Source organism: Zonotrichia albicollis, chromosome 10 (genome assembly GCF_047830755.1).
Source record: "Zonotrichia albicollis isolate bZonAlb1 chromosome 10, bZonAlb1.hap1, whole genome shotgun sequence".
NCBI lineage: Eukaryota > Metazoa > Chordata > Aves > Passeriformes > Passerellidae > Zonotrichia > Zonotrichia albicollis.
The window spans coordinates 11,972,535-11,994,397 of record NC_133828.1 but is presented as its reverse complement, the minus strand read 5'-3'; the positions used below and the strand labels follow the sequence as shown (position 1 = coordinate 11,994,397).

Sequence of the window (21,863 nt, the reverse complement as noted above, 5' to 3'; positions counted from 1 at the left end):
GTGGTGTCAAGAGAAAAACAGGATATAAAAGAGCTTAAGGAAAGGAAACAGCTAACAGAAAATCAGGATATATTATATATTTTTGGTATCTGTTTTCTGCTCAGAAGCTTCTACCAGATAAAAAGGCTCTCTAGTAGTGATTGATTTGTAATCTCTGGTGTCATTGCCCTCATTTCCCCCAAAGCCTTCTGGAGGCTGGCTGTTGAAAAGTATGAATTGCAGCAAAGAAATGGTTCCTGGCAAAAAGAGGGATTGGTAATCAGCTCCCTTCCTGCCAGCCAGGGCTGCTTCCTCCCATCCCCTTTGCTGCCTGGTATCCTGTCTGCAAAAAGTCACCGGCTGTGGTGTCCAGGGAGGACACAGGGGTACCAGGATGGCACATCAATCACTGCCATGGCTGCTGAGCCCACCAGGAACACTGAAGACAAATGCCATGCCCTGAATTTGGTAATTTGGTTGTTTTTCAGGATGAGCCAAAGACTGGGTGGCTTTTCAAGAGTCAGTGTTCCCCTGGGCTGGCGATCCCTGGGGGAAAGATGTCCAGTTGGAGGGTGGGTTGACAGCAGGAGATGCACTCAGGCTGCCCAGGGTACATCTTGGGGCAAGCTCCTGTGCCACTACAAAACTCCCAAGGTTTTCTCTCCTTCTCATGTGCCCAAGCACATGAGGAGAAAATGGAGCGTCTGCCTTGGAGCAGGAACAGCAAAGGCTGCTGGTCCCCAGGGAGGATGGGACTGGAGGCTGTTTTGCAGCATTTGTACGCTCAGGGAGCAGAGTGAGGTTGTGGGAGGAGGAGAACACAGCCCCATACTGAAATCCCAAAGGAGAACAGCTTTGGAACAACCTTCAGCAAAAGAGGGAGCATTCCTCCTCTTTGCCAGGTGAGAGCTCCTCCCTCCTCTTCTGGGGCCACAGAACCAGACTAGGGCCTTCAGCAAGAGCTGAGGAAGAGGAGGCAAAGGCATTGGGTAAGAGGGCTGATTTTATACCCCATTGTGATGCTCCAAGGTGGTGTTCAGCAGGTGTCCATGGAACCTGGCCATGAGGCAGGGTGGGAGGCTGGGGATGGGCCCATCCCACTGCCACTTACCTTGGCAAAGGTCCTCTCAGCCCTCCTGCTGGGGATATAGAAGGAATAAATAAAAACACAAAAGAGGAATTGCTAAAACTGTCCCTTGATAACCAAATGGTTGATCATAAATTGGAGTGTCTATGCAAATGAAGTAAATAATTAAAAACTCCAAGAACAGCACTGACTAGGTGGTTGATGGCTGGCAATTATAAACGCTGAATTTTTAATATGCATACATCTAAGGAGCCAGTAAAAATTAGCTCCTAGACTAATGGACTTGCCTTTCTTCCAAGGCAGAATTTTAATGAGAGCATTATTTATAGCAGAGACCAAGAAGGAGCATTTTCTTGCTCAGTCTCATTTCTTCTTTGCTGGCACTTTATTCATTAACCTCTGAACTTCTCTAGAGAAGAATAATGCCCTACACAAGGGAGGGCAAAGATCACCCTGACCCCCTGAAATTAGTCACGGGTCAGGTATTGTTAAGAGAGCTACGTCTGCTAACAAATAATATTCATAAAACCCTGTTGGTGATATGTCCTCATTTCCTGCTGGTTTCTGGGTCATTTATCTGCAGTTCAGTTCACTGGAGAGAAAATGAACTGAATGTGGTGTCTTGTAGTGGAAAGCTTCTTGTGCCATCTTGTCTTGTTCATGAGATTTTAGAATTTTATTTGAAAGTTTGCAGAACTGGAATGCAAGTTAAAATGCATGTGCATTTTAAAGGGCTTTATGTGATTTCCTTTTGAGCTTCTTTTTTGTTGAAATATTTTTGCTATGTTAAATTTTTTCCAATTTAAGAAAAAATGCTTGTCTCTCTGAGTAATCAGTAAAGCTCTGGCTTAAATTGAAAAGTACAAAACCAATAAAACTAATGAAAGAGCTTTACTTTTCAGATCAAGGGATGTCTGTGTGTGCTGACTCTAGTGATGAGGGAGACAGGAAAGGAGGATGAACAAAAATGAAAATAGCATGTTGGGGGGTTGTAATCAAACCCAAATGAAAGCATTTTATCAAAGAAGGCACCTCTCATTTAAAGACATATAAAGTTTTGCCTTTGCCTTCTGGAAATATAAAGCTTAGCTTGCACTTCATTCTTTGCTAATCAAAATCATGTGTTGAAAACGTTCACCTGCAAAGATCTTTTAACAATGTTCTTGAACTTTGGTGCTCAGATGGCTGAGCCCAGAGAAGATCTCTGCATGAGAAGTACCTCTGAATTTGGAGGATGCCTGAACATTGCTGTGGAGCAGAGTTGTTGATATGCATGTCTTATGCAGATCATTTTTCTTCTGAATTAATTTTTAAAACCCTGTGGGTTTTGACAGTAATATCTGCTTCGAGATATGTCTGTGTATCTTAGGGAGTTGTCAGATCCATGTCTGACTCAGGAATCTTGCTGAGACAGGAGGGGGTTTGGGAATGTTGGTAACTTTCCATCACCTTTAGCAGGATACAAAGTGAATGGGCATCTGACTCATATCATGGGACCATAGAAGATGTCAAAATGCATTTTGTGTATTTTTGATATGAATAACAAGTTTAAACTGGAGAGCATGAAATAATGGTGGGGACAGCAGAGTCACTGTTCAGTGCAGGTTTTATATGTAACTGAAACAGCCCTTTCCATGGTGGGAAGTTGCAGCTGGGACAGAAAAGAAGGTCTCTTGTCCAGTGTTACTTGAGTAGCCTAAAGGTGACCAGGAAAATGAGAACTCCCAGCCATGAATTCTCCCATCAGTTCCTGTGTGTTAAAAGCACCTCAGGGCTGGTGACTCTTAGGGAAACATCCCCTGTGCAAAACCAGCCCAGGCAGTATTGCAGTGCTGAGGGAAGGTCTGGATGAACTGAACTTGGAAGTGCTCCTCTGGTTTTCCCTTCCCTTCCCTTCCCTTCCCTTCCCTTCCCTTCCCTTCCCTTCCCTTCCCTTCCCTTCCCTTCCCTTCCCTTCCCTTCCCTTCCCTTCCCTTCCCTTCCCTTCCCTTCCCTTCCCTTCCCTTCCCGGAATAGTTCCAAGGTTTAAGTGTTTTTTTCCCATGTCTGAGCATGGAACTTCTCCACTAAGTCTACTTGCATTTGATTTCCAGTCTTTCTTCTCTGCCTCTTGGATTTGCAGGTATGTTGCTTTGTTGTGAGGGTCTCCAGGATGAGGTGAGATATGAGAATTGACTCTCTAAGTTCTCAGAAGGCTGATTTATTATTTTATTATATTCTATTATATTAAAAGAAAATTATATACTAAAACTATACTAAAAAAAGAGAAAAAAGACATCAGAAGGTTAGACAAGAATGATAATAAAAACCAGTGACAGACTCAGAGAATCCACCACGGCTAGCTGTTATTGGTCGTTAATTAAAAACCATTCACATGCTGGGTAAACAGTTCTCCAAATCACATTTCAGAAGAGCAACACAGAGAGAAGCTGAAGCTTCCCAGGAGAAGAAATCCTGGCAAAGAGATTTTTCGTAAAATATCACAGTGACACAGGTATTTCCTGAAAGTGTATTTGTTTCACTCATTACACACAGTTCCACTGGAATTCCAGCTCTGAAAATCCTGGCCATTTTCTCTAAGGAAGGATAAGTAAGAGAGTGTCAACATCATTCCTAACAGCTACTGGAGAACTTTAGATGACTAAACTTTGCAGGCTCTCCCTCACATGATTCAGTTCAAACTGCTGTGCTTTCCTCAGATTCAGGTATTCACCAGAAGCGCCCACAGCTCCCAAAGCTGTTATCAGTCCCTGTGGGAGCCCTGTGCCCCTGCACAGTTCCCCAAGAACATTTGGGGAATGCAGGGAATTGGCACCTGCCTGTGCTGGAGCCCTTCTCCAGCCTTGGCTCTTCACTGCCTGCAGTTCACACGGGCCAGGGGCTCCTCCTACCCAAGGGTTTGTCCCCCAGCCCAAATCTGTGCTCTAGCCTGGCCCAGCTTCAGTGTGAACTTGCTGTGTGGGCAATTACATGGCCAGATTTTATTGGACTTGCCCTGTTCTCCAAGGCTGTCTGCAGAGAAGACCTTTTAAAAAGAAGTTGGGAGATCCTGACAGATCTCTACCCAGATGAACCCCAATGTGGTTCCTGTAGGGAGCCCTTTCATCCACCAGCCAGTCCAGATGCCAGTGGAAGCCACTCTGCTCCCATTTGAACTGGGGGCTTTTCAAGTTGTCTCTTGTGTTTCTTTTCTCCTCTGGTTGTTACATTTTTTATTCATTCTGTCTTAAAAGACTCCTGGCCTTTTGTAACTGCATGTCCTTTTATTCCTTCCATGAGGACTTGTTTTCCTTAGAAATACCAAATGTATTATAGAAAGTAAAAGTAGAAAGCTCTTGTTTTGCCCTCAGCCAGCTGAGGGCTTGGCAGCTACAGGCTCCAAATTGGTGGGAATGTGAGAAAAGAAAACTTAATGGCAAAGAAAAACAAAGAAGTGACTTTATTTATTCACTTTTGTGAAATGTTGCCAACAGGAACATTTCATATTTCCCTCACTGTCAGTGTAAGCATCAACAACAAATCAATAGTGATCAGCAATCAGTGCTTCCCTTCCTTCTTTTTAATTTGTGCAGCTCATGGTGGCATCAGGAGAGCAGCAGTGCCACGAAAAGGGAATGATTTCTACCAGGATTGTATTGCAGCTGCCCCACCCTCTTTCCCAAAGCAAATTCCTGGAGGTTTGAGGCTTTAATTTTACTTCTAGAATCAGAACACAGACATTTGTTTTCTCTCCAGCTGCTCCTCCCATCACAATGCTGAAGGCTGTGCTGTTCCCTTGGTTGCATCACACTTTCATTTCCAGGGGCTTTGCCATAGTGCTGTGGTTTCTCAGCATGGGAAAGTTACCATTCTCAGGGCAGAGGAAATAGGAAGAGAAAAAAGTCCCAATATCAGCTTCTGAGTGACAAAAGTCTGTCTTAGAAACCCACCTATTTAATCACTGCAAGGAACAAGGGCAAATATTCATGAAAAGAAGCTCCCAGAGGGGTTGGGGTAGGAAATACATTAATTAAAGCACTCTGCAAAATAGTGGGTGAAAAAATGCATAACATTTCCACTCCATTTTATGCTAGACTGAGCACTTTTTTGACCTTCAAACAGTGGATGGAAATGTGGTGTTGAAAGCATTCATACACATGGAGAGTGCACCTCGATCTGTGCTCTGCAGGTCTTTGTAGGGGGAGAAAAGCAGGAGAAATATGATGCTGTTACCCTATTTGCAGCTGTAGTTGTTTAGAGCTCAGGCAGACTAACATTAACAAATGATGATAATTAGGCTTGATTTGCATATTAAAATTGTCTTAATTAAACACTGATTCAGTAAACGTTTAAAGGCCGTAATCGATCTTTTGCAGGCGCTCTTGGTTATTTATATGATCTAATAAAGGCTGGAGGCTTTGTTAATGAGCCCTCCATTTCCTAACTTGTATGTGTCAATGAGATTATTTCACTGACAATTACAGAGCCGGCTGCTGCTAATAACTCACCAAGCCCAAGGCTGCAATTCTTTTGTCTGAGGCTCCTTTAGTGGGACCCTGCTGTTTACATCTCCTTGCTGCTCAGACAAGGGCCCATGGCACAGCCCTTCCTTTCCTGGGGAAAAATCTCGGGGCAGAGATTTCACAAGGAGATTTTGTGACTGTGAAATCAAGCTGGTGGTGTCCTGTGAGCTCTTTGAATAATGGATCTAATATTTATACAGCACTGAGCTCAGTCATAATACATTTGGTCCCAGATCTAATCCTGGAAACTCTGACAGGCTGAACTTTGTGAGAAACTTTTTTTAATTTAAGAGGTAATGCAATCATGCTGTAATTTTACTAGAGGCCTCTGAAAAGGGTGCTAGGAGTTTTTTTCTCTTCAGTGTTGCTGCAGTATTTTGCCAGGATGTGAATATCTTGGAAAAATGGTGCTAAAACAGGTGAAGAGCTGTTGCTCTCTGTTGCTAAATGTTGTTATCACCCCGACAAAAACATTCTAGGAAAATCCCATGTTGCTTTGGAATGATTTTTTTCAGTGCTTTTTTATTATTTGACAGCTTCTTGCACAGGAAGGATTTATGTATTTATGTACATATGTATGACTTTTTAATGACATCTGGTTTGTTGTGGGGTAAAGATTTTCTAGTTTACCTCTCTACTCTTGCTTCTTTGAGGGTGACATAAATAGCTGTATGCTCTGATCCCAAAAGTTCAGTCACCAGTTCTGATGGATTGAAAACTATATTTCTTCCTATGTCTTTTCATCATTAAGTTTATTGGGGAACATTAATAAACTTAACAAAGCTAAGCCACTAGAGTATAATTTTAATTACTAAAATAATTATGTGGTGGAGTGATCAATAAACTCTTTAAAGCAGGTAGGAATTTCAAAATTGGTGTTTTGCCTAATTCCATTTGTATCAGGACTGAATACAGGTTTTTATTTGCAGTAGCAGTGCTATGACAAAAAATAAAGCTTAAATATCCAGCAGGCTTAGAAAAACAGAGCTACTCCCATCACTACCCAGACCTTCTTGTAATACTTTCTTTTTCTTGGAAAGTTTGACTGTTGAAAATGTTGGTGTGAATTTGATTTCAAATACTTATAGAATTCGGAATTTGAAATTGGAGAAGGTTAGGAATATTTTTGATGGGCTTTTACAAACTTTTTTTTGCTTTCCCTCAGAATCTGTGGATGATGTAAGCAGGATCTGGTGTAGACATTCTGTGGACAGTGTGTTTGTAAGAGCAAATTGCAATGTTTTCTCCTCTTCTACTGGTGTTTTTTAAATTTTAATTTTGATATCTAAAGATTTTTTTTTAAACTACACAGTCACTTTTTTTCCTTATTTTGATTTTTTCTTGCAGGGGCTTCTTTTGCCAATTAGTGACTTCTTCAGTGTTTGTAGCCAAATAATCTGGATTATTCTGTGATCCTGGTCACTCAGGTCAGCAATGCTGTTATCCCAAAGCAGCAGTGGTTGGGAAAGCAGATCATGGTGAGCAAGAGGTGTGCTTTCCCCTTCCATTCAGATCCTGGTTCCTTTGCCAAGCCCTCTTTGGGAAGTCACTTCCCTTCCTCTTGGTTAATGGAGAAATAGAGATCAAAGAGGAGCTTGCCTTTGCAAAGCTGTTCAACAGTGCTGGTTGGTGGAGAAGAACTGCAGCCATGTTCTGTTAGCTTTGCCCTTTTTTGTTGTTCTTTTATTGGTATTTTTTGCTGTGCATCTGCCATTTGAAACCTGACTGAGATGCATTCGATGCGTGGTGACTGCCAGAACAAAATTCACACTGTGAATGCACCAGGCTTACAAATTTCTTTATTCCAATAGAAGTAAACCCTCTCCCCGTGGCTGTCAGACAAATAAGAACTTTGATCTTACTGGCTTACTCTTGATTTATGCTGACTCTTTGAAGGGATGAAATTCTTTAGCATTTTCTTTTTCCTTTCTTTTTTTTTAATGTTTGAGCCACCTCCCTTGTCTTACTTAATAAACATGGTTGTGCATCTACCTGCTTTTATCTCTGTACTGACTTTTGTGGTTAAAGCCACTTAGTTTTTCCTTTCTCCTGCTACAAAAGAAATCATTGTTCTGATAGGAATTCACAAGGCAACAATTTGGCATTTTGGCCAAAATTTAGCTTCAGTTTTTAAAAGCACTAAAGCCCTTCAGACTCATATGCAACTTCTCATAGTCAGGTAAGGAGAAAATTATTTCCCACATGTAGTGCTCTCACTTTTTCTTATATATAATTAATTTATGTATTCATTGTTTTATTCTGCCTTCATATAATTTAATTTTCAAGGCCAACAGAAATGATTTTGTATTTTTTCTATGCTTGCACTACACATGTAACTTTTCCAGTTCTATTCCACCAGAAGCTTCTGCTCATTTATAATTCATCTTTTTGATCTTTTTTACATTAAAGTAATAGAGCTCATGGTGTTTAATTTCAGGCAGCCCTAGCAAGTTCCTGTCATTCAGGCATTGCTCTCCTGGAAATGGCTGCTCTGTTTTGCAAAGCAGTGGAATGCCAAGTTAATTGAAAGTGCTGCAAAGTTTCTGGGTTAATCTGCAGCTCACATTACCACAGTAGGATTTCCCTGGCCATCCCTGGCCCTGCACTGCTGATCCTTCACTCCCTGGAACTTTGAAACTCCAAGTCACACTGGGCAGGAGGAATGCACTTCTGGAATTTGGCTCTCCTGCTGCTGTCAGGGTGATTTCTGTTCAGCTGCTTTATGGACCCTTAGGAAGATGCAGCAGCTTCTGCTAATGAACCCAGCACAACCAGGGCAGTAATACAGCTCTGCTCTCACTGAAAGAACTCCAATATCTTGGAGGGATTCCTTTGTGCTGTTTATTTTCTGCAGAGGAATGATCTGTTTATTTTCTGCAAAGGCATTTCTCTGTGCCCTCCCTGCCTGTCCTGTCGGAGCCCTGAAAGGTGGGACTGTGCTCCTGTGTGATCTCTGCAACTGGAGGTGACATTTCTCTCTCCTCACAGAAGCAGGGACAAGAAAGGATCTGCTTCCCATCAAACCTTTGTTCCTCCTTATGCAGCTGGAAGTTTGATGTCTCTTACAGGAGTTGAGTGTGCAGAGAATCCCACACGGTCATGTCTGTTTAAATATTGCCTGTGGTTACAGTTTTCTGCAGACTGCAGTACAAAAATCCAAGTGTCAGTAGAAGACAAAAAGATAATTCACTTTCATCTTGAGAACAAAGCTGAACAGAGGAGCTTTTTTCAACTTTTTTAATTCATGAAACATTTATCTTTGAGTCAGGTTGTATTATGCTGGCAAGAATATAATCTGTCAGCATTTCTACTATAAACTTCTGTTTTTAAGGTTTTTTAGGAGAGCCTTAGAGGTTCACTTTGAACAGATTTAGCATACAAGGTCTTGGCCTAGAAACATACTTCTCATCCCAATTATGAAAGATTAATATGTCTGCATCATCAGTGTAAAAGGTATATTAATACTACATTCAGGTGAAAGTTCAGACCTACACAAATGAGGTAATTCAGGGGTATTCCAGAGCAAGGTTAATTAAGTTTTTTGATTTATTTAATAGCAGGTGTTACTGTGAAGTGAAAGGAATGCTGCTCTGTGATGAAGAGCATGGTGTTGGGCTTAGCTGGCAGGCAGAGCTCTCTTTCTGGTTTCTGTTACCTACCAGATTTAGAAAAATGCTGCTTCTCAAGTTTTTAATGTTTCACTGTATGAAAGTTGTTATAGAAGTTCATGCATTTTAAAGAGATTCAAAATTCTTCTCCATTTCTTTGGGAAGATGAAGTGAATAACATTTTTTTTTTAAAAAGCCGCTATCAGCTGATGTACTTAGTTGTTTGTTTTTTTTCACAAAACATTTTTGGTTTTGATTCTCTGTGAATCCTGATGTAACAGAGCACACAAATAGTGGCAAGTTAATTTTACTCCCAAAGAAGGGATTACAAAACATCAGAGTAATGCCCTGGCCTTACCCCTGCTCTAACATCCAGAAACCTTCTCTGTGTGATTCTTTTCCCCCAGGGTCTATTCCAAGTGATCAGAACAGAAGCAAACTTTGCACTGAAGGTTCTGTGCTCCTGTTCATGGAGTAAATTCTGTGGTGACAGATGGCAGAACTGTTCTCCAGGTTTGCTCGGTGCTCATTGCTCAGGCATTGCACTGATGTGCCTGTGAGGCCTCTGGTGTAACTGGGAGATGGATGGGGTTCGGCCTGCTGGGAGTGGGACAGGATGGGACAGAGGGACAGTGGTCTGACTGCCAGCAGGACTGGCCTGGGGACACACACACAGAGCCTGGAGTGTGCAGGGGGCTGCTGGAATGAGTTACTGACACACAATAGCCTGAGCTGGAAGGGACTCACAAGGATCATCAATCCAATGCCTGGTCCTGTGCAGACGCTCCAAAAATCCCACCCTGTGCATCCCTGATAGTGTTGTCCAGACACTCCTGGAGCTCTGGCAGCCTCAGGGCTGTGCCCATTCCCTGGGGAGCCTCAGCAGCACCCTCTGGGGAAAGGCCCTTCCCCAAATATCCAACCCTAATCTCCCCTGACACAACTTCAGGCCATTCCATTGCATCCTGTCACTGTTCCCCGCAGAGCAGAGATCAGTGTCTGCCCCTCCTCTTCCCCTCAGAAGGAAGTTTCAGGCCCCAGTGAGTCTCCCCTCAGTCTCCTTGAGCTGAACAGACCAAGTGCCCTCAGTCACTCCTCACACAGCTTCCCCTCAAGGCCCTTCACCATCTTTGTTGCCCTTTGGATGCTTTCTGATGGCTTCATATCTTTCTTACATTGAGGAACCCAAAACTGCCTCCCCCCAGCCCAGAGCAGACAGGACCGTCCCCTCCCTGGCTTGGCTGGCACTGCTGGGCCTGATCCCCAAGCACAGGGATGTCCCTCTTGGCTCCAGGCACTGCTGGCTTAGATCCAACTGGCCAGGATCCCCAGGTCCCTTTCTGGGGTGCCTCTTTCCAGCATCTCATGTCCCAGTGTGTCCATACACCCAGGGTTGCTTCATCCCAGGTGCACTTTCCCTTGTTGAACCTTGTATGGTTGAGATGGCTGGGGAAGAAAGTGCTAGAAAAGGCAGACATTCTTTGGCTCTTTCTTCTAATTTTTGTGCTTGCCCATCATATCCCATGAAAATGATTTTCTCTCTCCTACAAATAACCTTTTGCTCTTGTGAAGAGATCCAAGTTCCTTCTGATGTCTCCCACTTCAAGGAGGGCAAGGAGGGATGGTGGAGCCACAGTTCTGCTGGATCTGCCCCATTCCCTGTGGAGCTGCCCAGTGCTGGCTGAGGCAGCCAGCCCATGTTGTGAGTAAGGCATGGGAATGAGGAGGATGCACAGTTTTCATTTTGCATTTTGCTATGAAAATGGAAACTCCTGTCCAGATCCAACAAGGAAGGAGGAGAGTTAGAACTTCCAAGTGAGTCGTTAGCCAGAAATCACAGTACACTGAACATTCCTGCTTTAGGAAAAGTTCAGGTCCAGCCAAGGGAGCTTCCAAAGCATTACAATATTTGATTTACTGGAAAAATTCTACCTATGTAAGCTCAGAACTTTAATTTTCCCCCAAACACAATTAAACCTTTCATGAGGAACTTATGGGAGGTTTTGTTTGTTTTTAATAAAGAGAATGAGGTGAACATTTCCACAGCTGAGTGCTTCATGGTTTGAACACTTTTCTCAGTTTAGTCCTTCTGAATGAACATTATTTCTTTGAGTTAATTTCTAAATGAACCAAGAAATTACAAATAAATCTCCTATCTGAACACTGTTTAGATAAATCTCATTCTCAAATGTTGTTATCTAAAAATTCATATCAAACTCATAAAGATAATTACCTATTGTGACTAGGATATTACACCCAGCTTGATCTAATGCATTTGTTATCTTGATTCTGGACCTGCACAGTGAGTTTGTTCATGTCAGATGTTCATGTACAGCAAAGCATTCAAAATCCAGAAAGAAAACCAAAAGAGCAGACTTTGAGAAACATTAATAGCTTTCAAATGACACCCTACTGGTTTTGGCTGTTTTCTCCAGAGGTGCATGCATTATGGCTTGTTAAGTTTGGGAGTTTTAGTTTGTTGCTGTTGAAATGGTAATTAAGACAAGTATAGGAAGATTCAGCTGCTGTGTTACATAGTTAAAGGTGGAACTTAATTATTGCAATGCAAAGAAGCAAATTAATTATGATTGTCTCTAGCCTGTCTTGTTTTACTCTGGTATTCCTATATCTATGTGGATACACAATAGGGAGGATTTACAGCAGAATTTTACTATTGATTCCCAAATCTTGGGCTTTTATCCTTTGAAAGTAAGAACAAAAAAAACAATTTGAATTTAGAAACCATGTTTAACTACTTTTGCAGCAGGATTACTGCTCACAGATCCCTGGCTCCAAAGATCAGGATGCTTTTCCACAATACCAGATTTTATTCTAACAAAGAAATGTTTTCTCTCTCAGGAGTCTTTTAGGTAGCTCCAGTCCAAGGCAGGCAATTAATGCCTGTGTTCAGTAGGCTCCACAGCATAATGCCAGAGTGTTTCTAACCACTGATTCTAATGTTAATTTCTGGATTTCAGACTGGAAAATTATATGTGTGTGTGCATGTGGGAATAATAAGTAAAAACCTCCAAAATCTCAACAATGGAGAGCACTTCATATTTTGTTTTCTTTGAATGATGCTGTTGTCAATGTATTTCCTGCAGAGGAAGACTGGATGGTTATTAATGTAATTGACAATAGCTCAAGGAGGGAATGGAACTCACACTTCCTCCATTAATGTTTCAGTCAAGACTCAGTTGACAATAATAATGTGTTTTCCATTATTTATACTGCTGGCATGTCCAATGCAATGAGACTGGCTAGACCCACGGGTTAAAGGTGGGGGAAATGGAACTTTTTCCAGTTTCAGAGTTCTGCTCTGCTGTTTTGTTGCTGCTCCTGCTCTGTTTGTGATTGTTCCTTCTGTAAAGGGTGATGGTCAGTGAGACCTTCAGGTTACAGCAAAGGACCATAATTTTCCCCTAAATAAGAACTGTCCTAATGTCAATCTCCTTCTTTTTCCCTGCTCTTTTCCTTGTGAAGTCCCAAATGTTTGTTCTTGCTCAATTTGAGCCTGAAAGAAACTCATTGAAATGGCAGATGGACCCGGGTTGCAACTGAACCCTGTTCAGTTCCACACTGCATGAAGCACTGGTGGTGCTATAGTGCCTTATTTTATAATTAAAGCCTGAAAAGCAGAATGCATGTGCAAAAGGGATTTCATTAACCCGCTGCTGAGCTCTTGCTGCTGAAAGCTCAGTGCTAACTTGAATTCTGGTCCACAGAATATCTATTACTATTTGGTATTACAGCCAAGTAGTTGCTTTCCAGATTTGTTTTTATGTTTGCAAAACTCAGATTTCCCAGTGTTGGTTAAGAAAACCTGAGCTGTGCACTGAATAAAAATAAAGTGGCACTTTGGAAATTAAGTTTTGATAGTATTGAGAAACACTTTGCAGAACCATTGCCTTTGTCTCACTTTTATTATCATTATTATTACTTTTATTAAAATCCTTTTCTGAGGGCTTGTACTGAATTGACTTAAGGAGGGAAAGCTGAAAGTTCACATCCATTTTGTGCAGCATCCGTGTGGTTTTCTTTTTTCCTACTGGTTTGTGACAGCTTTTTCTGTGTTTGTGGAAAGATTGCTGTGTGTGTATTGGTATTTCAGTGTGTCTGAGGGTAAATACTACACCCTGCTGAGCAGCAGCAGTTATTTTACAAGGGCTACTTTTTACATGCAAAACATGCACCAACACTTGGTTTGTTACCATGGGCTGGGTGCAATCGATAGTGCTGCTGGGCCACAAGGCACATCTCATGTCCTTGACATTTTTTCTCACTAGACTGCTTATGTGTGTTTGGTTATCTTTGTCTCCTATCCTGTTATGTTTATCAAATTAAGTTGCCTGTCAGTCTCAGGGAATTTTGTGTAATCGCATTTCTATTCCAGCAGTGAATTTGTAATTATTAAAATTTTCCTTGTATCAGCATTTATTGGTTCATGTTTTATTACTTAGAAATCACAGAATCTGCTGGGCTGGAAGGGATCCGCTGGGATCATCAATCCAGCTTCTGGTCCTGCACAGACACCCCAACAATCCCACCCTGTCTGGCAACCATGGGGCTGTGCCCATTCCCTGGGGAGCCTGTTCAGTGCCACACACCCTCTGGGGGAAGAATCTCTTCCTGATATCCAGCCTATATCTAATATCTAACTTATAAATATGCTGGGGTTTTGGAATGAGATTTTTAGCACTATTTCCCCCTGTAACTCTGTTGAAAACCATGGAGGACTCAAGAACTGTGCTGAGATAACCTTTTTATGCTCAAGGTGGATGGCGTGCTCTTTAAATACAGAGCTTTTAATAGTTCAGAGCATTTTTCTCTTGTTGCCTTGCAATCCTTTTATGGGAATACCAATTTCCTAGTATGATCACAATAGCCCTGTGGCCTTGGACAGAAACTACTTGAACACAGAGAGGTAAATGAAAAATACAATGAGATACAAAATGGCACTTGCCAAAGTAGCATGCTCCCTCCTTTGGGTGGCATTTTTTTTAAACAAAAGGAGATCTGCGCAGCATTAAATGCTGGGCTTTATCAGAGATTTGTATTCTAATGCCATATGAGCGAGACTGGAAAGAGCCTCCTTGGTCTCCAAGTCCAGGCAAAAGATCACATACAGGAGAAGGTCATTTATTTCCAGGCTTTTCAAGCAGCTTCTTATAGTAATGAGATTTTTTTTATCCCCTCTACTTGGAGTGGAGTAAGTTTTTGTATCTCTCTGTTCAAGAACTGTCTTCTAATTTTCCACTGGAATTTATCTGCAGATAATGAATTCCCATATGTTCCGGCATCAACAGTGCTCTTCAGCCTCAATAGCTCCTTCCCCTCTTTGCTCTTAACCCCTGAGATACTTACAACAACAATGTAATCCCCTTCAACTGCTGCTTGGTTGGGCTGAGTTCTCCTAAGTGGTTCAGAGATATAATATGAACCACAGAGCATTATTGGGGAGTGTCCCTCCAGAATTACTTTGTGGTCAAAGCTCATTAACTGCTTTCTGAAAGGGCTTGTTGCAAACAGTGAGAATATGCTGCTAGACATGTTGATGATAAAATGTGGGAGGTTTTATCAGCAAAAAAGAGAATTCAAATTTCTTATGTCAGAGCAGGATTGATTTTTTTTTTTTTTTATCAGGGAAATAAAATGGGATTAGGCTGATGATATAAACTCCAAAAGCATGACAGACATATGATTAACCTATGTTAGCCCTGCTCCTGTGAGATTTATTCAAGACCAGGATGAGTAGTGGAATTTTATATCTTGTGTTTGGGTTTTTTGAACTCTCCAGAAAAATGCAACAAACTGTCTTTCAATTGCAGGTTAATAAAATGCTTTTCTTAGAGGAAAATCTGTTCTTCAGCATATAATTGCAGTGCTCCAAGCTGGGCTTCACTTTTAACAGGAAGTATTTTTTAACCCATGAAGCCAGTGGTTTCTATGAAAACAGAGAAGGACATCTCTTTTCAATACCTCTGTCTTGCCATCCTGAAGAGTCCAGGGTTTTTAGCAGGAGATAACTGTGGTTGGATGGCTCCTGTACTGGGAGAACAAGCCAGATATCAGTGATGACATCTGACATATGTTACTGCACTATGTAGGTCACCTATGGCCTAATGTGGGAGATTAGAAAAGATAATTAATTTTGATTTCATGCCTGTGATTCCTTAAGGAAGCCTTAGTTGGTGTGTGTGGAATACCAAGAAGCATGTAGTGACTCAGTGCTTGAGTGTTTTAGAAGAAGCAATTCCACCTTCTAACTGCAGCCCTCCAGCCAGGACATGGCTTTACCTGGGGATATTTGAATGCACCTTTGCTGCTGGCTGCCATGGGAGGTGAGGAGATACATCCTTAGTAATGGTGCAAAACGTGTTCCTGTTCTAGCAACCAGGAGCTGGCTTTGTATCACAGTGTGTCCTGATGTAAACAAGGTCTTTCTTTCAGAATAACTTACATTGCAGTAACTGATTTAAATGTTTGTTTCTTTCCCAGGGTCTCCGTGTTTACACATTCCAGGGTCACGTGCATCCCTGTAATCACGCTACATTCAACAGGAAGGTAAGTTCTGCATGCAAATTTCCTTTGTCTTCTTCCCTTTAACCATCATGTTCCTTGCTCTGGCTCACACTGTCCTGCTTCTTGGTGACACAGAGACCTCTGGGGCTGCATTCAGAATCAGTGGTGGCTCAGAGTGGTCCCACCTGCCAGCCAGAGCAGAGCCCTAGTGCCTGTTAGAATAGAGCTGCCCGCTCCTTGCTGCTCCCTCCTTCCTCCTTGGATCAGTGCATGATGCTTAAGCCATTCTCCTCTCTTGGGATCATTGATTACTTCGTTTAATTTTTTTTTTTTTTGTTGGGCTTTTCCCCCTGGCTGGTTAATTTAAGTTGTTGTCTGAAAAGAACCTTTTTGACTGGGATTGGTGACAGATTGCTGTCTGAAAGACTGATAACTTTGGAAGGGGAGGAATTTCTTCTGAATGGCTCTAAGAGGCCGTATGAAATACTCTGACCCAAACATTTGTGATGTATGATTGCTGCAGCTCTCCTGGCCACACTGCTCTTTAAAGCTGATGTGGAAGTGCTGAGGCATGTGTTGGTATCTGCAGCCTTTTCTCTCAGAGACCATCTTTCCTGAAAAATAACTTTGTGGTGTTCCTGCTTCCCGTGCTCCCACTGGCACCTTCATTACAGGCAGAGCAAGGTACTAATTTTTCCTGCTGGAGATCCTGAATATTCTCCTCTTGCTCAGTATCAGCTGCTGCTTTGCCAACTGCTCTGCCAGCCCTGTGTGTTTGTAGGGCAAACCCCAGGGGCTGGCACAGCAGAAGGTATGGGATAAACTGATGTCAGGGAGGGGAATAGGAATTCCCAAGGCATCTTAATTCTTTCTTGGCTGTGTGCATCTATCTGTATTTGACAGGCACAACCTGCCTCTGAGACACTGAGAGGTGGGGAACAGAGAGTGTTTAACAGGATGTCTCAGTTTGAAAAGCCAGGTGTCTGCTAAGGAAGGCAGGAGCCTCCCCTGAATTAGAGAATGTAAACCCCTTCCCTCCAATTATTATGATTTTGAAATTAAGAGGCTCTCAGGCAAAGATAAGGGAGTAGGAATAACAGTTCTTTATTAGGGACGAGAATAAAAAAATGAAATAAAAATGCAGTAACACAAGACAGCACTGCCAGAGTCAGATCAGGAGCTGCCCCCCTGTGTGTCAGGATGGTGGCACAGCCCCATGCCATGGTGGCTCAGCCCTCCTGCAGTGCCAGCTGTGGTTTTGCTGCAGCAGGGATCCTGCAAAAGGGGGGGTTTTCTTCTGCAGCTCCAGGGCTGCTGGAGATGGGCCTGGGCTCCCTCTGGGAATGCAGGGCAGCAGAAAGCTGCTCCTCTGGGAATGCAGGGCAGCAGAAAGCTGCTTCTCTGGGAATGCAGTGGGCAAAGGCTGCTGTGCTGTTCCAAACCTCAGATTGTATCCAGGTAGGAATGCTTGGCTCCTCCCCTGGGCACAGCATCTCCCCATGGGATGATGGAATTTTATCAGCCATGCAGGGACACTCACTGGCCATGGACAGAAGAGATCTCCTGGAGGGAGAGATCTGAGAGATAAAGAAAGCGATAAAGAAAACTGCCCAATTAAGAGAACTGCCCCACCTCTAACAGATGGCAAGTAGAATAGACACATCTTACAACACAGGAGCAAGCATGATGAGGGAAATCCTATAGAGATACCACAGCACTGTCCTTAATGTGGGTGTTAATTCACAAAAGGCCTCATGAAACCTATAATAATTAACAGGAAGCTGAAAGACCACGTGTTGATAACCTTTCAGATAAGCATTTAGTTATGGTAGGGAATATTACAGTTGGCATTACCTCTAGACTGAAATCAATGGTTGACATTCTCAGTGATTGAATTAGTAAAAATGGAAATACTTGGTGCAGCATTGGTCACAGTGAAGAATATAACTCCAGAAGCTGTGATTGCAATGGTAAAAGTTAATTCTGCTACTGAAAAATTAAGTAGTGGCCCTGAGTTGAACAAGTAACAATTGCCTCACAGCTGGCTAGCAAAGCAAGTGCTATATTTCAGCCAAATACAGCACTTGACAACTATTTTCTTACCCTCTAGGGCTTGCTCGTCAAAAAATTCAAATACCCCACCCTAAGCAAGCTGATTTAGGTGTTTTGAGTGTCAATACACCTTAATCAGTTTGCTTAGGGTGGAGTATTTTGTTTTAAAATGTGTATTTTATGAGAAAAAATGTTTTTGCAGAAACAGTCATATTATCAACAATACTTTCATGGAAAAGATTTTGGACATTGATCATTGACTGTTTGGACAAAGTGCAACATTACTTTCAGAATGTCCAACCTAATGCTTGTACCTGGCCCAGGAGGTCTACAGTGACAAAATTGAAGGCTGATTGCTGAAAAAACCCTACTTAGATTTTTGTTGTTGTTGTTATATTTTCTTATGTCCTAATGTCAGGGGTCTGCACATCCCATGCTTTGTCAGAAGTGTTGCCTGCATGGTCACACTCTGTGAGTGCAGAGCTGGAGAGAGATCCCAAGGGATTCACTCCTTTTTCTACTTGGACATAGGTCAGCTTGAGTGGGCTCCTACATCAATCCAGTGGACTTGTGGTAATCCTGTCTCAAGCTGCTTGATGCCAAAAAAGAAGTTAAAAAATTATTAAATTCTAATTGCACAAGAACAAGGAATAATTTTCTAGTTAGATCAGAAAGGCATTCAGGCAGTATGTCCAAATATTAAGGGGAAGAGTATTGTGTGAAGAAGAAGATAAAAGAGAATAATGCATTTATACAAATTAAATAAATCCTCATTAAGCTCTGTGAAACTGATTAAATCAGAGTTATTTACTACACCATGCTTCTGAAACTGCAGTTAATAGTTTTTTGGTTAAGTGGGCAAGGTTTGCAGCCAGAACTCTTATTAGTGCTGAGATTCCCTAATTAGCCTGTTCTCTATGGAACAGAACTGCCAGCTTGGCACCTGGAATGTGCCCATTTGTTGGGTCCTGCCTTGCTGGGACACAGGAGTCACCATGCCATGCACAAACCTCTGCTCTTGTGGTTATGTCAGCATTTAACACTTCCAGAAGCATTTAAATCCTGCACTTGTCCAAGTTGATTCTCTGTCTGTGGAACTTTTGAGCAAAATTCACATAGCTGCTTTTGAATTGAGGACATAGAAAAATGTACCTTTCCTCCTAAAAGTTACTGTTACTATCCCTTTTAGTCCCATGTTTCCAGAACACAGTAACTTTGTAGAGAAAAATGTTTCAGATATTTATTTTGCACTAGAATATGGCCCAAGCAGCATTTCAGGTAAGCTCTGTTCCTTCTTTACAATGGTAAATCACCTCTGCTAATGAAGTATAAAGACTATAAATGCTTGGTTGAGTCATGAATTTAAAGTAGAACAAGGTTTGCTCCCTCATGTGTGTATATATATGTGTTTGTGTCCAAATAGAAGTATGCCATGCTGTGTTTGTGTCATATCAGCAGGTTTAGGAATCATTGCAGTGGTTACCAAGTTTCCCTAAAACAAAAAAAAAAAGTATTTTTAGAATTACAGGTAATATTAGGAAAACCTAAAAGACTATAAAAAATATGCTTAAGAATAACTGTCCAATTTTACCTCCCCAGGCCAAAATGCAAACAGCATCTAGGTCATTCCTCCATTGATTTACTGAAGGGCAAATAATGTCAGACAGTTTTTAAACAAAAAAAAATTTTCAATTTTGTTTACCTCCTCAGCAGTCCAGTTGGATGTCAGCTACCATTTAGCTGGGCCAATAATATTGATATTTGATGTCAGTTCTTATTCATTACTGCACCCAAATGATGCAAAAGTCAGATCTCTCAGATGTTTCTATGGATAGCCAGATAAAGCCAGGGATGTCTGACTGCATCTAACAGACACAAACAAGAAAAGAACAGAATACAAAATCAAAAACCTCTCTGGTCCTATTGTTATTTATGCATTCAAAGTGTTCACCTCTTTGCATAAACTCAAAGCCAGTTGCTTACAAAGGTTACCCAGTAATATCAAACATGTTCAATTATACATGCAAAAGGGCTAATAGGTTCTACCTCTAGTTTATTTCTGTCTCCATGCATAAGAAATATAATTGCAGAACTGAATTACATTTTAAGTACAGATTTTTATTATCATTAGTTAACCATTTTCAGGCTATCAAACACTCTTAGAAGTGAAAGCAAATCTATTCAATTTCTCTGTCATGGCAAGGAACAAAATCTGTGTCAAAACACCCCCATTTCATTTGGTGGCAAGCAGCTCTTTCTGATATTAGGCAGTCACTCTGAAAATTGTTCTGGAATTCACTTCTACATCCATTATCTGACATAGTAATGTTATTCCCTAATTTTGGAAGTAAGTTTGCTGGAGTGCTCCCTTCCCTTGGCCATCCTCTCTGTGTTACCCACAGAGCCTGCAGTTAGCACTGGGCCTGCTTTACACATTTTGTGCAGACCAGACAACATGTTCTGAGGCCACTTGAGTAGAATGGGGTAGAAAACTTTGGAATGGGATGGGATGGGATGGGATGGGATGGGATGGGATGGGATGGGATGGGATGGGATGGGATGGGATGGGATGGGATGGGATGGGATGGGATGGGAGGGGAGGGGAGGGGAGGGGAGAGAAGAGAAGAGAAGAGAAGAGAAGAGAAGAGAAGAGAAGAGAAGAGAAGAGAAGAGAAGAGAAGAGAAGAGAAGAGAAGAGAAGAGAAGAGAAGAGAAGAGAAGAGAAGAGAAGAGAAGAGAAGAGAAGAGAAGAGAAGAGAAGAGAAGAGAAGAGAAGAGAAGAGAAGAGAAGAGAAGAGAAGAGAAGAGAAGAGGTCCATCTTTATTTTGATCAGTTTGAATATTTTTGCTTTCCAACTCTGATAACTCCTAATGTAGAAATGTGGGTAAATATGTCTATGAGATAGCCTAGAAGTAAAAATATTTCTCTGGATCTTACTGCGAGAAAACTGTAGGGACTTATTTAACTGCTAAAGACCAAGGAAATTCAGGATGCATTGGTATGGAAGGGAGTAGCTCTTCTGAGCAACTCTGTCCCTGTGTCCTTGAGAAAAGAGACAGTCTCAGAGCCAAGGCCCTTCAGTGGGATTAAAAAACCCACAAACCCAGGACTGATTTTGAAATGTCACATCTTGTTTGTGTCATTCAGTTTCCCATCACCATTTCAGGTTTCTCATCAGAGATGATTTGCAAAGAAAAACTCAGTAATAGGTGTCACACACCTCGATAAGCCAAGGGCAGACAAAAGCCACGTGCAGCAGCTGATGGGCACTGAGAAACAAACCTTCAGTGTCAGTAAATGCACTGGCTGCTGCTGGAGTTTGCCTCTGCACTCCTAAATCACACAAAATGCAGTTCCTCCACTCTCTGCTTGTTTTGTCTTCCTGGGTTGTTTTTGGATCAAAATCCCAGTTATAATTTTTTTCTAGGGAAAAAAATAATTCTGAAATCTCTTAGCCTAGCAGCTTGCTTCATCAAGGCACAAGTTGCCTTTGAAAACATGGCATTACCTGTTTTTTCTATTCTCTCTAACATATATAAATACATTATATATAAATAAACGTAAACCTGTTTGAAGATTCTAAACTCAATCCTGTCAAGTTTACTAACTCTAAAAATAATCACAGTTCAAGAAAATCTGCCTTCTTTTGTTTCAAGCCTTTGCATTATGAGATGTGATATGAGCTCATTCTGCCACAGGACCTCTCTCCTCCATGCTCAGGGTTTGCATCACCCTTTTGTTTGGTCAATGCTCTCAGGCACAGGGTGGGATTTGGGGCTGTCCTGTGCAGGCCAGGGGTTGGACTTTGATGAGCCTTGTGGGTCCCTTCCAAGCCAGGATATTCTGTGATTCTATCTATGATTTAGCACAGAGTTGATTTTTGATTCACACCTTCTGGTGCTCTTTGATGTCACCATGCAGGGACTCACAGTAAAGCCCAAACTATCGTGTAAAATTCACCCAAACAAATGTGGGGAAGCTTAGATTTTAGAAGATCTTCTTTTGCTCTTCTTCATGGCTGGCTCTAGGAGAGTACCTCAGAGCAGTCAAGAAATTAATTCATTACCCATCGAGAAATTCAGTGCCTGAAGGGAGCCTACAGGAAAGATGGA

The 21,863-nt window shown here is 41.8% G+C and overlaps 1 protein-coding gene across 1 annotated transcript in view; it reads left to right on the top strand.

Annotated features, from left to right (window-relative positions):
- The window catches only part of SPAG16 (sperm associated antigen 16), a 372,211-nt gene that overhangs the window by 234,382 nt on the left and 115,966 nt on the right, over window positions 1–21,863 (top strand). The window contains exon 14 of the mRNA XM_005486882.4: window positions 15,675–15,740. Within this exon, the coding sequence (XP_005486939.2) occupies window positions 15,675–15,740 (66 nt within the window). The remainder of the gene's footprint in view (window positions 1–15,674; window positions 15,741–21,863) is intronic.